General features: G+C 39.5%; 1 protein-coding gene across 7 annotated transcripts in view; it reads right to left on the bottom strand.

Moving 5' to 3' along the window:
* The window catches only part of Acaca (acetyl-CoA carboxylase alpha), a 270,501-nt gene that overhangs the window by 126,907 nt on the left and 126,708 nt on the right, over positions 1 to 16,886 (bottom strand). For all 7 annotated transcript variants that reach the window (XM_059271384.1, XM_059271383.1, XM_059271385.1 and 4 more), the window contains 6 exons: positions 16,481 to 16,615; positions 15,564 to 15,710; positions 14,552 to 14,740; positions 13,748 to 13,848; positions 12,840 to 12,928; positions 5,267 to 5,391 (listed from right to left, as the gene is read on the bottom strand). In XM_059271384.1, coding sequence (XP_059127367.1) covers positions 5,267 to 5,391; positions 12,840 to 12,928; positions 13,748 to 13,848; positions 14,552 to 14,740; positions 15,564 to 15,710; positions 16,481 to 16,615 — 786 coding nt within the window. The remainder of the gene's footprint in view (positions 1 to 5,266; positions 5,392 to 12,839; positions 12,929 to 13,747; positions 13,849 to 14,551; positions 14,741 to 15,563; positions 15,711 to 16,480; positions 16,616 to 16,886) is intronic.

Here is a 16,886-nt window from a genome sequence, read left to right as displayed (position 1 = left end):
AAGCATAAGACATTTGGCCTTTGGGATAAACATGCATTTTCCAAATACCTTTTCCAAAACCCATAATACTTTCCATGTCACAAGGTAAATACTTTTGGAATATTCAACACCATTATGCTAGGAAGAAGACATCTCAAACTTTCTTGACCTTCTAGTTAAAATTATGTGAGAAAATGATTTCTAACACTAGATTCTCACTCCACAATCAACACTCAGTGGTTTATTCCCCACCTATCCTAGGCATAAGCTAAGAAAGGAAACTGAAAATCTCATCTTTTGAAGATAAGTAGTAAGCAAAGCAGAACCTCAGGGGATATATACATCAGCACAGACAAGACTATAAAATGATAAAAAGCAAAAAATAGTAAGAGCAGGTAGAGAGACCAAGGTAAGTTTCCCTATCCCAATCCTTCCTTTCCTAACACCCCTATAATGTTTAAACACATTGCTGTCTGAGTTATTTACTTCAATTATCAGAAGAGCCCACTAAAACATCTCAAATCATAGAAGCATTCTAGGTAAAATAATTTGCAAACTTTGCAAGTGACTATGCTAAAGTCAAACAGCTGTAAAAGTTAATGTGATGAAATAAAGCCATTCACTTCTCCAACCTGAAGCATTTTTTGGATAGGGAATAAGCCCTTTGAAAGCAACTGAGGCTTAACTTAGGTTGAGGAAAAATTAAGTCATCCTCTTGCTTAACTACAGACTGTGTTCCAAATTAAAAACAAAACCAAGCAAAACACACAAAGACCATTTTCTTTTCATGAGAGAAAGGGAATGAGAAAGACGGTGGGGGAAAACACAGCATCTGTTTAAAAACAGGGGGTAGGGTGGGAGAATATGGAAAGTTAGGGAAAAAACAAAACATGAAGTAATTATTCATTCACAAATACAGGCTGACAATCTTCCTGGGCTCCCCATGATACTGTATAAAAACCAGACCTCCTCTGAGGCCAAAATCAAATATAGCTTGGATGGAACTCCATTTGTGTTAGTTTTTCTTAACTTAGAAGTTTTCCATTCAAATATTTGTAATTATAGATGGTTGTGAGTTGACAAGTGGGTACTGGGAACTGAACCCAGGTCCTGTACAAGAGCAGCAAGTGCTCTTAACCACTGAGCATCTCCAGCCCCTCGAATATTATTTTCTCCACTGTCATTGTGACTTGGAAACAGATTAGCAATAATGAACTATGTGGGGAGTAACCTCTCACCACTCTTTGGCCTTGATCCAGACATAGTGTTAAGATCCTGGAAGAAACAGTGTTCTTCAGAAGCACTCATGCTAAGTGACAACATTCAGCAGATACTAATGGCCCTAGACACAGTCTGTCTAAGCTTCCTTTGGGCAACTGGACAGCCCAAGATTACCACTCCATTCTGTCAAATTTTGTAACAATGCCCTCAGAGGGCAACCATGTCAACAGATGTGTTTCCAAAACAAATCAGCACACAAAGAAACCCTAAAACCAACAACAAAAATGCTCATTTAAATAACCAATCAGCTAACTTTAAGTCATTTGCTGAAATCTTCAGAACAAAGTGAAACTATTGACCATCCCTGGTCAAGACCATACAACACAGTTATTTCTTGCTTTTATTCTCCTCCTAGATGTTTGCTAAGAAATACTTTGGATTTCAGAAATACAATAACTATGCTTAAAGTAGCAATCCATGGCCAAAGTTACACAACTAATAAACAGAAAAGCCCAACAGAGTCAAATACAATCTTAGCATCTTAGGCTTTAGGTGCCCCAAGAAAGGCAATTCAAAACAGAAGGAATAAGACCTTAGATGTAATACCCTCGAAACATTAACTACTTACCATTTAGCTGAGTAAGGCTTCTTCCTGAGAAAAATGCTATAAAGTTTATCAATAAGTTGCTAATAATATCTTTTTTCAGTGTGATTGTTAGCTTAAAGTGTCAACTTTACACAACCTAGAATCACTTGGGAAGTGTCTCAATGAGGAGCTGTCCACACAGGGACAACTATGGGCATATCTGTGAAGAGTTATCTGAATTAATGTGGGAAGACCCAGCCCATGATGGGTAGCATCATTCCCTAGGCAGGGTGTCCTGAACTGTGTAAAAGTGAACAAATAAAGCTGAGCACAGGCAAGCGAGTAAACATGCATGTATTTCTTTCTCTCTGCTCTCAACTTATGGGTGTGATGTGACTAGCTGTTTAAGTTCCTGCCTTGACTTCTCCACAAAAATGAAATGTAACCTGGACTTGAAAGCTAAAATAAACTCCTTTTACCCTAAGCTGCTTTTTGTTCAGGTATTTTATGGGAGCAACAGAAGTGAAACTGAACATTTATTAAATTTGAGATTTCTAAGATTTTTCTTTTAACCTACACAGTGGACCGATTCATGTTGTCATAATAAAAGAAAGAAGGAAAGGAACTACTTTGTATTTTATATGCTCTGTCTGAATCAAATTAGAGGTTTACACACACATTGCATGTCTCGTGAAAGCATGTTCATGTGAATAAAAGTACTGGAGAAGTCTATTCAATGGAAATTTGCTTAGCAGTCCTTGGGGCAAGTTACCACTATGCAACACATGGTAACAACTGCAGAGGAGCACAGCACCTCTCCATTAGTGCAACTTGATTTTCTTGATTCTTTCCTTTAGGTTCAAAGGCCCAGAAGTCATCATCTAGCTCAGCAAAGTACATCATCAACATTCCTACTTCTAGAAAGCAGAGATTGGAATGCTGGGCACATAACCATCAATCAGGAGACCAAAGTAAGCAAAGAAAGGTGACCAGAAGAGAACACAAACTGGGGGAACTGAAATTCTATCACATTCCAGTGACATCTGTAAAAGACAGTAAGACCTAGAGAAAGAGGAATCCCAACATCTAAAATGCCTCTTACAGGCTACTACCATTAATGCAGATGTGGGGGAGGGGAGCAGCTGGCCACTGTTAAAAATAAAAATACGCCTGGCATTCAGAAATATTGGGTTGGAAAGGGGCACCATCTGAGCCTTTCCCTTACCTATATATGTCACTGCTAACTGGCCCTGAGCTCAATCATAACAATTAACCCCTTGATTTAAAAATCTTTATAAGGTAAAAATAATTAATATTTTGAAAAGAAGTTAGTGATATGTAAGACTATAGCTTACTGAGTCTTGCTTTGATTTTAGAGGAAAAAAAGAAGTGAAGATGCTAAAATATAGAAAGGGGTAAATCAGCTGCCAGAGCTCAGCCTGCTATGAAGAAAGTTAGGGCACTATCCATGCAGGTAAGAAATAATCAGGATGACAAGGTGGGGGAAAACAGCAGCAAGTCAGGGTCCCCTTGGCTTCTGCCTGTCCTGACTGGGAAAAGCAGCAAGCAAAGCCTCAAACCGGTTCTCTGACAGGACCCAACGCCTCTGCAGCACCCCCGTGTAATTACACACTTGAGTGACTGGACTCTGAAGAAAATTGAAGGCCTGAGCTCCGAACAGCTGCCATTTTCTCTCTCCATCACACCAGCGTGATTACTTGAGAAATGAACAGCCCCAGCTCAAAGCTACTCCAGAATTCTCAGAGGAAATATGGCTCCGTGTTCCAATAATGAGATTCTTAAGGCAAGCGTTACTTACAATCACTCCGCAAAAGGAGCGAGCCGAGCCCCTATATCTTACAAATTAGAATTTAAGAAACCCAGCGACAGTCCTGGACGATCATTACTCTTCTGCTGCTCCAAGGATTCTGAGCTTTGGTCTATTTTTAGTGCAGAAAACTGTTAAGTTCTTAAAAAGGTAATCATAATAAGATGAAAAATTTGCCATAATTAGCTCCCTATAAAGGCAAATTCCAGCCCCATTTTGGTCCACACTGACAGATCCTTCTACTTTCTAATCATTACCCTTTTCTTCCAGAAAGTCTTGACTTTCTCCAAGTGAGAATTAACAATCCTCGCATTAAAACTTGAAAATGAAAGTAGGATTTCTGAGGGAAAATAAACAGTAAGTTGCTATAGATCATAAACTTTTTGCAGAAAGCTATCTCATGGGAAAGTTAAAAGAGTACTTGGTGCTAATATTTCCGCCCATCTCAAAGGCCTGGTTTCCTCACCAGGCAGCCATTCCAGGGAAGCAGCAAAGGTAATGAACTCCCCCATGACATGTTTTTTAAAGTGGCTACCTAAAAAAATGCTGTATCTGATAGAACCAACCGGCGAGGCAGACGGCTGAGTGAGTGGCAATGCTGTCAACCAGTGACACAAGGAAGACCGTTTCCTGTCATTCTGAGGGATTACATCAAAAATGGCAGTGAAGATTTATAAGGGGTTTTCCCTTCCATGAAGAAATGATGGAATTAAAAGTATCAAGAATGTTCATCCCACAAAGCGCCGGGAAAGGGAGCTCAGGGAGTAGACTGTACTTCAGTCCCTAGCAAGGCAAATGTGCAGCAGTGGGTCCCATCCTCACAGGCTGGCCGTGGAGAAGGGCCTCTACATGCAGCCCTATTGTTCTCAAACACTGCACACTAGCTCAGCCAGGAAGAACTAGGAGTGGACAACTCGAAACCAACATAAAAACCCTGAGCTCTGCAAACTCCTCCAAGAGGCAAAGGTATCTCATCCCAACTCACGGTTGCCAGTTTGATTCCTCCTCCCATTTTCTACTAATTCTTGCATTAGTCAGATATGGGAACAAAAGAACTGAGTCGTTACAACATAATACCCTGAACACAGATTTTCATGCAAATCAAAGAAGAAAGGCCAACAAAGATGCTGAATACATTTCATTGTTTTGTTGGAGGGGGAAAACCAGCACTACATTTCTCACATTTTATTAAGTTGCTGACACAGGAACCAGTGCTTGTACTGCTGGACGTAAACAAGAGTTAAAATGCAGCAGCACACTGGTTAGAGGAAACTGCATTAGAGAGCTGCCGTCACGTTGACAAGAGAAACTGGGAAGGGCCAGGCATTCCTAAGTAGAGCTAAGAGAGCTCAGTTCCTGTACACATCCTATGCAGAACAGTCCCTTCCTAACTGTTACACACTGCTTCAGATCGAGCAACTGCTAACCCGCAGCCCAGGCTCTGATTACCATAATTATTAAAGAAAGCAGCTTTTGTTCTGAGACAGACAGACAGATGTACACACACACGCACACACACACAGAGACACAGACACAGACACAGACACAGACACAGACACAGACACACACACACACACACACACACATTTTGCATAACATCAACCAACCTTACAAATTCTGGAAACAGCAAAAACAACAAACCTGATACTCACAATAAGCATTGTGACTAGAAGATTCTTTTTGGTGACCTGAGCATGGGAGAAGATGTAGTTCAGTACAGTGTTCATGTCACTTTTGTTCTCTTCCCGAAGGGCAAACACACATTTGTCGTAGTGGCCTGCAAGTGGTAAAGAAAACTGGTCCTCACCATGTATACATGAAGCTTCATCCTTACATGCTATTGATTGTTTCTTAATGCCTGTAATTTCTTTATTAGCAGTGAGAAGAAACACCTTAAGGATTCTTTTGGATGGATTTAGACAGAGCTAGCATGTGGGCCTTAAAAGAAGCACTAGACCAAAAGTCATAAGAACCCAAGTATAAACCTGGGTTCAAGATCTAGCTCTACTACCAATTCACTATTCGAATCACTTGACCTCTCTGGGTCTTGATTTTATTTAAAAAAATTAAAAGGGAGAGAGATATGTTTTTAAAATAAAGGTGGGAAGGGTGTGACTCCAATTCCACTTTTTTCTCTTCATGATCTTATTTGTTTTCCTGGAATAATTTCCTTAAAAAAGAAGGTTCTAGTGCTTAAAAATAAATGTCAAGGGTCGGGAAGATGCTCAACAGGTGCAGTGCTTTCCTCACAAGCACAGTTCCTGAGCATGAACCTAAGACCCAAGTAAAAATGCCCAACACGGTGTTTATGTTTGTAACCCCAGACCTAGAGAGGTGGACACAGAAAAAAAAAATCTCTGGGACTTGCTGGACAGCCAGTTTAATCTAACTGGTAAGCTCCAGGCCAACAAGAGACCTTGTAACAAAAGAAGTGAATGGCATTTCTGAACAGCAGGTGTCTTCACGTCTATATAGGTACACATACCCACACACAGGAACATGCACACATGTAGGCGCACATGCATATATAATGCATTAACAGAATAAATGTTGAAACCATTAATCCTAACGATCTTTGAAGTTGACTCCAGCTTGAGCTTCTGGCTTCACATCTGACTCGCTGAGAATGTTTCACTAACTAGTGTTTCATCTAACTGCTAAAAACTGTTTTAGCTCAAGAAATAAAACTTAACAATATTTGTAAGTGTGTCTACTATATTGGGAATCAGTATTTCCACTGTAAGTCAAGGAAAAAAGCAAGCAATGTCCAGGAATTCCAAATCCAAACCACAGTGTACATGATGGGGAGCCTGAGATGTGCTTTGCTGGCCTTCTGTTAGGCACCACAGGCAGGGTAATGCTGGGCAGGAAAGCTGTGTTCTGCAACAGAAACAAGCCTCTGGCACATCTATGTATGCATCTATAACAGAGCATAAGTGAGTGATACATGTGTCTTTAGAAATAGCTTAGCTCTAAATTAAATTTCCAAGTAAGAAAATTAAGGTTTGCATATTTGTGGGCCAGAATTTTATGAAATCACAATAATATGAAAGGATCATCACCCCATTTAGATTCTGTGTTAAACTACAAATTAAACAGTGATGTTTAAAAATGTATCACTGTGTTTTCCTAGAATAACATTTGACCAGGGAAACCCTAACTTACCTGTTATACCTTACCTAAATATCAGAAATTAACGTAATTAGTATTTTTCAAAATGAAACTAGCATGTTTGAAAAAACTAGACTATACTAGCTAGAAGACAGCCAGTCAAATAACAAATTCAATTTTGATAAAATGGAAAATGTTTAAAATTGGTTGCCCTTAAGCTAGAGATGTAGTTAAATAGTAGAGCACTCATCTAGCATGTTCGATCTCCAGCACTGCCTTAAAAAAAAAGCAGTTGTCCTGTATTTCCTCTACTGAGACACAGCTTTGCAGTGACAAAAGAAACACATCTGGGCAACAGCAATGATTAGAAGCAAGGGAAATAAAAAGAACATGTTTACCTGAGGTGAGGGATACAGTAACAAAAACAAAACAATAACAAGTACTCACTTTAAAAATAACTACTAGTTGTGACAGACAAAAGAAGCTGTGGGAAGATACTTCAGTGGTTAAAAGCACTTACTGTGCTTGCAGAGGACCCTAGTTCAGTTCCCAGGACTCACATCTGGTGGCTAACAACCATCTATAATTCCAGCTCCTGGTGATCTAATACTCTCTTGTGGCTCCCATGGGGCACTACTCATGTGTACAGCCTCCCCTCACACATATACATATAATTAAAAATAAGTGCTTAAGAAAAAGAAGAGGAGGAGGAGTCCCAGTGAGGACCCAGTATCAGTCGTTTAGCAGAAGCCAGATGACTAATGACTCATTGCAATGAACACTTGCAAATAAAGTTGTATGGACTAAAGTGTATACTGTGTGACTCACTGTGTCACACTACAGCATCCACGATGAGATTTTTTTTTTCTCTTTTAAATTTTATTGTATTTTGGGAAAGAGGTTGCAAGGGCAGAGGGTAGATATGAAGGGATGGGGAGATAAATGGGATTGGGATGCACAATGTGAAATCAACAAAGAATCAATAAAATTTATCTTAACAAAAGAAAAGGAATACAGGAGCGAGAGATGGCTTGGTGGTTAAGCACACTGGCTACTCTTCCAGAGGTCCAGGCTTTGATTCTCAGCACCAACATGACAGGTCACAACCATGTGTAACTCCAGTTTCAGGGGGAATAGGATGCCCTCTTCTGGACTCTTCAGGCATCAGGCATATATATGGTGCACAAACATACATTCAGATAAAACACCCATATACATAAAATAAAAAGTCTTTTTAGAAAATTATTTTATTTTATGTGTATGGGTGTTTTGACGACATGTATTTGTACACTACATGTATGCAATGCCATCAGAGGCCAGAAGAGGGATGTCATGTGAATACTGGGAATTGTACCCAGCATCTCTGAGAAAGCAGCCAGTGTGCTTAACCACTGGGTAGACTGTCTATATTGTATTCTTCCTTTTAAATACCTATTTTTTTTATAAGCTATTTCTCCAGCCCAGAAAACCAAAACAAAACCCTTAGATATATAAAATATATACTAAAATTTGAAATGAATAAATACCCATGTACTATTTCAAATGAATAAACACCTATGTGCTAGTTTAATTTTGTTGTTTTGTTTTGTTTTGTTTTCAAGACAGGTTTCTCTGTATAGTCCTGGCTGTGTTGGAACTCGCTCTGTAGACTAGGCTAGCCTCAAACTCAGAGATCTGCCTGACTCTGCCTCCCAAGTGTTGGCATTAGAGGTATGAGCCACCGCTGCCCAGCTCTGAATTTTTTTTTGTTTTTAAGTATATATTTAAAAAATTAAGCCTGTTTTGAAAAACCAAAAAAAAAAAAAAAAAGTACTAACGTTATTTTATGTGTATGTATACGTGCATCACATGTACACAAGAGCTCAGCATGGACAGAAGAGGTGTGGGATCCTCTGGAACTACAGTTAGAGATGGTTATGAGTTCTGCAGTAAGTGCTCTTACTGATGAACCCTCTCCAGTTGTAATACCCTAACCCCACCACCCTTTTTAAATAGGTAAGTTCTCAGTATACGGTCCAGTGTTGGCCTTGAGTTTGGCAATCTTCCTGCCTCAATTCTCCAAGTGTTGGAAGCACAAGACACCGTATTTACCTTCAAAGCTAACAATACATTTAGTACCTTTTAATACCCCTATGCTATGTGTTCTTCTGTGGTGATATTGTGTCCCCCCAATATATTGTGCACCTTAATAAACTTATCTGGGGTCAGAGAACAGAACTGCAGTTAGACAGACAAAGAGTCCAGAAAATGGTGGCACACACACCTTTAATCCTAGCATTCTGGAGGCAGAGATCTATCTGGATCTGAGTTCAAAGCCACATTGGAAACAGTCCAGCATGGTGACACATGCCTTTAATCCCAGGAAGTGATGGCAGGAAGCAGAAAGGTATATAAGGCATGAAAACCAGGAACTAGAGTCTGTTAAGCATTTAGGCTTTTGAGCAGCAGTTCAGCTGAGATCCATTCAGATGAGGACACAGAGGCTTCCGGTTTGAGGAAACGAGATCAGCTGAGAAGTTGGTGAGGTGAGATTGGCTGTGACCTGTTCTTTTTCTCTGATCTTCCAGAGCTCACCCCCAATGCCTCTGAGTTTGTTTTTATTAATAAGACCTTCTAACAATTCATGCTACATTCTTCAAAAACAATTACTAAGCTGAATTTTATATTAATAATTCTTTTTCTTTCTTTACATTTGTCAACAATAAATCTAGCTTATTTTTTTCCTGGTTTTGAACTTGATAATATAGAACCACACTATGTACTGATCATTTGGTTATACGTATTCCTAGGAATCATCTATTTTCAGTGCTATAGAATACAGTACTGTAGGAATATCCTAGAATTCAAAAAGCCATTCTATTTGTATATATGTAAAGGGTTTACTTCTTTTTTTTTTTTTTTGCTATTATGAATAGTGGTGACAAAAAATGGTTCTTCTATCTTAGAGTAAGATTACTAGGCTAGAGAGCATAAATAAAAACTCAAATTTATGAAAGACTTCTTAGATATGGACATGCTGTTTTCTGAAACAATCATGACATTTGCACTTCCACTCCCAAGGGCAGTATAAAATAACAATGTGATTATAAAATCTGTGATTTGGGCTCCTATTTCTGTAATTGGTAATCGGAGCGAGCATTTTCTTGAAGTTTATGGATTATTTGTGCTTCCTCTTCTGTGAAATATCTTTTTCTCTCTCTTGCCCATTTTTCTGTTCGATTGCCTTTTACGTACTAGTACTAATCCTGTCGTAGGTGTAAATTTTATAAATAGCTCCTCTCACTTTGCAGCCTGTGTTCTTGATTTCTTAATAGTATATGGGATGAACAGAAGTTCTTGAGCAGACAGAATTAATCAGTTGTTTCCTTTATAGTATACACTTCCTGTTTGTAGTATGGTGAACTCTTCTCCTGAGGTCATAAGGATATCCTAAAATTTCATAATTTTGCCTCTTTGATAGTATAAGTCTTTAATTCACTTGAAATTGGTTTTGAGTGTATGAAATGAAAGTGGATGACTGGCTCATCATCTTGGTAGTGTTGAATTGATGTTTTATCCTTTTCCTCATGATCACAATGCCTGCTCTATCAGGAAACGATCTACTTCTGGGTAATTATGTTTCTTTCATCTATAACTGTCCTTTCACAAATGTCACAGCTGTTTAATTAATATAGCTTTATAATAAATCTTGGTATCTCATCCAGCAAATATTTTTTACCTTCTATTTCTTTAGAATTCATCTTGTTGTTTGAAACAGGGTCTCAACAGGTAGCCCTAGAGCTTGCTATGTAGACCAGGATGGTCTTGAATGCACAGCAATCCTTCTGCCTGTTTTCTGAGTGTTGGTATTACAGCTACACCTACTTTGAAAATATCTTGGCTGTTCCCAGAATTTTGTGTAAATTTTAGAATTAGCTTGACAAGTTTCACAAAGACATCTGGAAGGGTGCTTATTGGAATGCCAATAGACTGACAAAGTGAATTTCGGGAGAATCGATACCTTTGTAAAAAACAGTGTCTTGATATTTACCTAGATATTCTTTACTATTGTTCCCTCATTAGAATTCCTCCAGAAGAGGACTGTATGTTTTTATGCCTTTATATTTTATGGACTTAAATTGTGATTTTAAATGGTATATTTTTCACAACTGTTTTTCTAAACAATTGCTGTAAAGAGGTCTTTTCTGGCCGGACCTGGTGGCACATGCCTTGAATCCCAGTTGGCACTTGGTAGGCAGAGGCAGAGGGATCTCTATTAATTCAAGGCCAGCCTGGTCTACATAGCAAATGGCAGGCAGGCCAAGGCTACAGAATAAGACCCTGTCTCAAAAATAAATAATTAAAATCTTTTCTGTAGTGTTGAGGACTGAACCCGGGATCTCATGCATGATAGTCAAGTGTTCTACTCTGGAGCTGCACCCCAGCTGCAACTGCATTTTATTTTAAAAATTTTTTTACTCTTTTAGTTTTTCCAGACAGGGTTTCTCTGTGTAACAGCACTAACTATCCTGGAACTAAATTTTATGTTTGATTTGTTTGTTTGTTTGAATCAGATCCTGCCTCCACCTCCCAAATAGACACTCACCACTAAGCCCTCTATGTTTGGCTTTTGTACTTAGAAATGTTGTTTGGTTTTAAATATTTTAGTAATAAAATATTTATTACTGGGGGTTCTTTGAGCCTTCCAAGTAGACACCGAATTTCTTGGTGGCCAATCTTAATTACCATGAGTCCTCAAATCTTTTTATTTTTTGAGACAGGGTCTCATGTAGCCAAGGCTGGCCTTGAACTCCTGATACTCCTCTATCTCCATCTCCCAAGTTCTGGGATTTCAGGTGAAAGTCTTCATGCTCTAAGATTTCTTTCTTTTCTTTTTTCTTTTTTCTTTTTTTTCTTTTTTCTTTTTTTTTTTTTGGTTTTTTGAGACAGGGTTTCTCTGTGTAGCTTTGTGCCTTTCCTGGAACTCACTTGGTAGCCCAGGCTGTCCTCGAACTCACAGAGATCCTCCTGGCTCTGCCTCCCAAGTGCTGGGATTAAAGTCGTGTGCCACCACCACCCGGGCTAAGATTTCTTAAATCCTTTTCTTATCTTACTGCAATAACAAGGACACCCAGCATGATGCTGAATGGACACAGGGATACCACTGCCTTTGTCTTAAAGTGGATGTTTTGAACATGTTACCATTATGATGTATGAAATATCATGTGAAATGTTTGTGGGTCCTCTTAATAAGTTTAACTGTTCCATTTCAGGGGAAAGGATATAGCTTAATGATTTATTCCCAACACAGGAGAAGAGGTAGGGACACACCAACTAGCAAAAAAAACTTTGTCCAATGTTTTTTTCACAGTATCTTGAGATGATGACCCTGTTTATTCTTTCTTATTCTACTAGTACATGATAAATTATATCATTGACTGTCCCTGAATTCATCAACCTTGCTTTAATTGGCATAAAGCCAACTTGGTTTAGCTTGATAATATCTACTTTGGGGACTTAACTGGTCATGAATCTTTTAAATTATGCAAAAGTGAGCAAAGAAGAAATAATTTGGTGTTACACTGCCATCTTGTGGCAGGATGCCATAAACATCAGTATATAGCTTTAAAATCTTAATGGAGGTATTTCATTCTTAAAGACTATCCATCATTTAGTGAAGCTCTTCAGAGAAAGCTAGGGATAAATTCCACCTAAATGACACACTAAAAAGTAGTGGAGATTTTAAGCTCTTCCCATATGCCTGTGGTTCAACCCTTGGATTAGCTGCTGAGAGGCAAGCTTTTCAGACAGGGAATTTCAATTTCAGGCTGGTCATGACTCAACCGACTCTCAATATACAAGGTCAAGAAGATGTCAACAGGGAATGATAATCTCTCCAAGAATATCTCAACCCTTCCTCAGAAGCACCCCAGAACTCCGGTTTCACCAAGCTATGTTATGGCAGTGTTCTTTTTCATCCTGGTGAGGTAGGGAGGTTTTAGTTTTGCAGGGAAATAGTGAGAAGGAAAGTTTGTTAATGGGAAGTGTTAGTACCAGGGTGACTGGCTTAGCTCTTACACAACACAGTAATCAGAACTGCAAACTTTCTGACAGAGTCCTCAGGACGAAGCTTACCATTCTGGAACTGTGTCTCTACACGCAAGTACTGTCGGAGCAGATCCATCACCACAGCCTTCATGTGGCCACGAATGCCACTTCGGTACCTATGAAGCAAGACAGACCAATACCATTAAATAAACCCAGAGGCCAAATTTAATTTCTAGACTTTCCCCTGAACTGCTTTCCCTCTGAATATAGGACAGGCTTGTAGCTTGTATTTTCAGGTTCAAAATTCAATCACCCAAACATATTAACTTAAATTCTAAGCTGAATAGTAACTTCAGTATATAAGAAAACTTTTATAAAGAAAAATAAAAAGCACCCCTCACCTCCCAGACTTCATATCCTTATCTAATGACACCCTGAATTAGCTTCTACGGCCAAGCAGAAGTCATCATCTAGCTTCAAATGGTTAAAGAACCTTTGAAAAGTTTAAGTATCTTAAAGTTGAAAATGCTCTAAATAGCTTTTTACTCCAATACCTGGATACATAAAATACAAACAATAAACACATTGGCGTCTATACTAGAAGAAAAATTAGGATCTTCATCATCAGAGCCAGGCGGTGGTGGTGCACGCCTTGAATCCCAGTACTTGGGAGGCAGAGGCAGACTGATCTCTATGAGTTCAAGGCCAGCCTGGGCTACAGAGTAAGTTCCAGGAAAGGTGCAAAGCTACACAAAGAAACCCTGTCTTGAAAAACCAAAAAAAAAAAAAAAAAAAAGAATTTGGAGGCCATAATAACTGAAAGAACATTATGAAAACAGCAGAAATATTGAATGAATTAGGTCACAATTCTAAGACACAAGGCACTTTTTAAGAAATAAAGCTCTTTCTTCTCTCTTAAAGTCAGACTTGAAGCAAATCTTTATGCCCAAATGAAAGCAAAGAAGGCATGAGACTCTGGAGACCCACGTGACTACCTCTGTACCAGCTGGACAATGCTCTGGGTATTCATGAAGAAGACTTCCCGTTCAGATTTCCGGTTCAGTGTAGCTGCATGACTATCTAGGATGTTGGCAATCTAAATCAAAAGAAGTAAGAAAATGAAGCCCCTCCTGCCAAAGGGACCCAACACATGTTCCTCTGCATCATCACCACTACCAAAGAGTCTTCTTGATTATAACATGATAATTCCTATCTTTGACATGTTGTCGGCAGTGTGAAGTTACTAGAATAGAAATTTAGAAGCTTGCTAAACAAACAAGCAATTTCTAACTCTTTTCACCCTTTCCCAGATAGACTAATGACTACATCACAGAACTACACTTACCCAGAAATTGTGATGGGCAAAAGCTGTCTAAAGTCAAAATCTATACCTTATTTCTGATCCCCTGCTTGCCCAGCTTTACTCCCTATATAACCCTGCATTAGAGCAAAGAATAAGTAAGGATGCTGCTGAGGTAGTCAGAGAGTGTCAAACAGATTACCAATATCCTTCATGTCAGTCTTTCAGAAAAAACACCTCTAATTAGGGACTCTCCCAGAAAACAAAGTGATGGAGTACACAGCCAAAGCACACTTTCCTCACCGAACATGAGATATTTTACATTTTACAGATAGTGCTTCCTTATTGGGCTCATATCCTGAGGCAAATTTGTGAAGGATTCAATGCTTACAGTGGTACAATCACAAACAGTAAGGAGAAGCCAAACAGAGAGGCCTCCTAGAGCATGAATTCCAGTGGCAGCCAATGGAAAATAATGACAGTGTTATCCCATAAATACCTGCTGGCTGGGAAACTGACAGAGGACTGATGTGATGTTGCTAGCATACTGAGCCATTTCCTTCTTAATAGACTTCTCCACATTGAGGGGGATACGACCAGAAACACTAGTCATGATATCCTGTAGCTCTAGAAGAGGCAGGGAGGGATCTCGGAGAGTCTTCATCAATCGCTCTACCCAGTCTTTTACCTGAGAAGAAAGAAATAATCAGATGGGATACAAAGTCAACATAATTCCCAAAATAAAATGAGATATCTGAATCCACTGTACTACAGTGCTCATGCTTACTTTAGACTTATTTATATTGTGTGCATGAAAGTGCATCACATGAGTGCCTGGGAGTTACACATGGTTCTGAATCACCATGTGAATGCTGGGAATCCATCTTCTTCAAGAAGAACAAGTGCTGTTAACCCTGAGCCTTCTCTTCAGCCTCCCAACACTTACTTTAAAACAGCAGCATAAACATCAAACACTGTCCCAGTCTATAATTAAAAAAGAAATAATCCCAAGCAAATGAAAAACTATGAAAGAAGGACTCAAAACTTCAAGTCTATTCAAGTATAGTGGTATATGCTTTTAATCCTAGCATTTGGGAGGCAGAAGCAGAGCAAGCAGATTTCTGTGAGTTCAAGTTTGAGCCTGGTCTACATAGTAGTGATTTCCAGGGCAGCCAGGGCTACACAGACAAACCCTGTCTCAAAAAACAAAAAAACAAAAACAACAATAAAAAAAAAAAAAAAACAAGAAACTTCAAGTCCAAGAATGAAAAGTAGGAAGGTTATAGGTCAAACAACTTTTCCTCCTAAAAAAAATTCTTCATGAGCTGAGGACATACTTCAGAGGTACAGTGTTTGCATAGCATGCTTAAGGCCCTGGGTTTGATCCCCAGCACCAAAAAAGAGGATGGGAGTGGGGGAAATGATCTTAAAAAAAAATCCTTCTGAGATGTTAAACTATTCTAGAGAATCAATACATTTCTGCGTCCCTTCCCCAAGGGAGTGATTCATACCCTGCTGCTGAAGAAAGGATCTGGAAGGCAGTATCCACTCATCACATTGACCAGGTTATCCAAGACATAGTGGAACACTCGATGGAGCTTCTCACCTCTGAGAGCTGTGCTCTGGATCTGTGGCAGACTACCTGTGTGAAGCTCAGCCTGTGGAGCACAAGAGATCATCATTATCTTCTACTCCGGGCACAAATAGCACTGCAATTCAGTCACCATCAAAGTGGAGACATCCTTTCATGGTACAGACCTATTTGGAGGGAAGTCAGCGGAAGAAAGACTATGAGAAAATGACAGAATCTCAGTTCTATACTGGCTAATGCAAACTCCAGTTCCACCATACAACAGGCACAAATAAGAAGCACAAAATCAGGAGGAAAAAAAATGATTAAGAAAAAATTGACAAGAAGTTAACTATGGTGGCATATACTTGTAATCCCAAAACAGAAAAGGAGTTGAAGATGAAAAAAAAGAAAGAACAGGGGCTCGAGAGATGGCTCAGTGGTAAGAGCACTTGCTGCACAAGCATTAGAACCTGAGTCCAGATCCTCAGGACCTAAACACAAAACCAGGTTTGGCCACACCCAGCACTGTTGGGGGACAGAAACAGGACTGCTGGGGCTTACTGGCTGCCAGCCTAGCTCAGGTTCAGTGATAAACCCCACCTCCAGGGAATGAGGTGGAGAGTGATAAAGCAGGTTACCTAATGCTCTCCTCTGACACACATACATGTGGATAGCACATACACATTCTCACACACATGCAAAAAGGGAGGAGGAAGGAGGAAGGGAGAGAGAAAGGGAGAGAAGGAAGGAAAGGGAAGGGAAGGATGGGAGAGAAAAGGGAACTGGCAAATCAAACACCTCCAAGTTCCTGTGTCTTCCGCTCTTGGAGCGGTCTCCTAGCGCCTTCCTCCTCACCTGTTGGACTTTACTGGGGTTGTCCAGCTGCATTTTGGCTATCACACAGCCGGGATCAAGAGCTGCTCCAGGTCGCTTGACATAATGGATGCAGCCAGATTCTACAGCTGTTAAAGTCATCACCATCTTCATTACCTATAATGAATATGTAATAGTTTAAAGGTCAGTTTTCCCCTTAACATCTGAGTTGGAATACACTTAATTTAACCTTCCAAAAATGGGAATCTATCAAAATCTCCAGTGAAGTATTAAGGCAGGCAACTGGTAAATTTCTCAGAACTATATCTGAGAGTTAGTAACAGAGACGAACGATTCCTGTTCTGCTTTTGGATTTTTGGGTTTTGGGCTGTTTTCATGGTTTGTCTATGTAACTATGTCAGCTTGCTATGTAGCTGAGGATGACTCC

Source organism: Peromyscus eremicus, chromosome 8a (genome assembly GCF_949786415.1).
Source record: "Peromyscus eremicus chromosome 8a, PerEre_H2_v1, whole genome shotgun sequence".
NCBI classification, from domain to species: domain Eukaryota; kingdom Metazoa; phylum Chordata; class Mammalia; order Rodentia; family Cricetidae; genus Peromyscus; species Peromyscus eremicus.
This window is presented reverse-complemented; position numbering and strand designations above follow the sequence as displayed.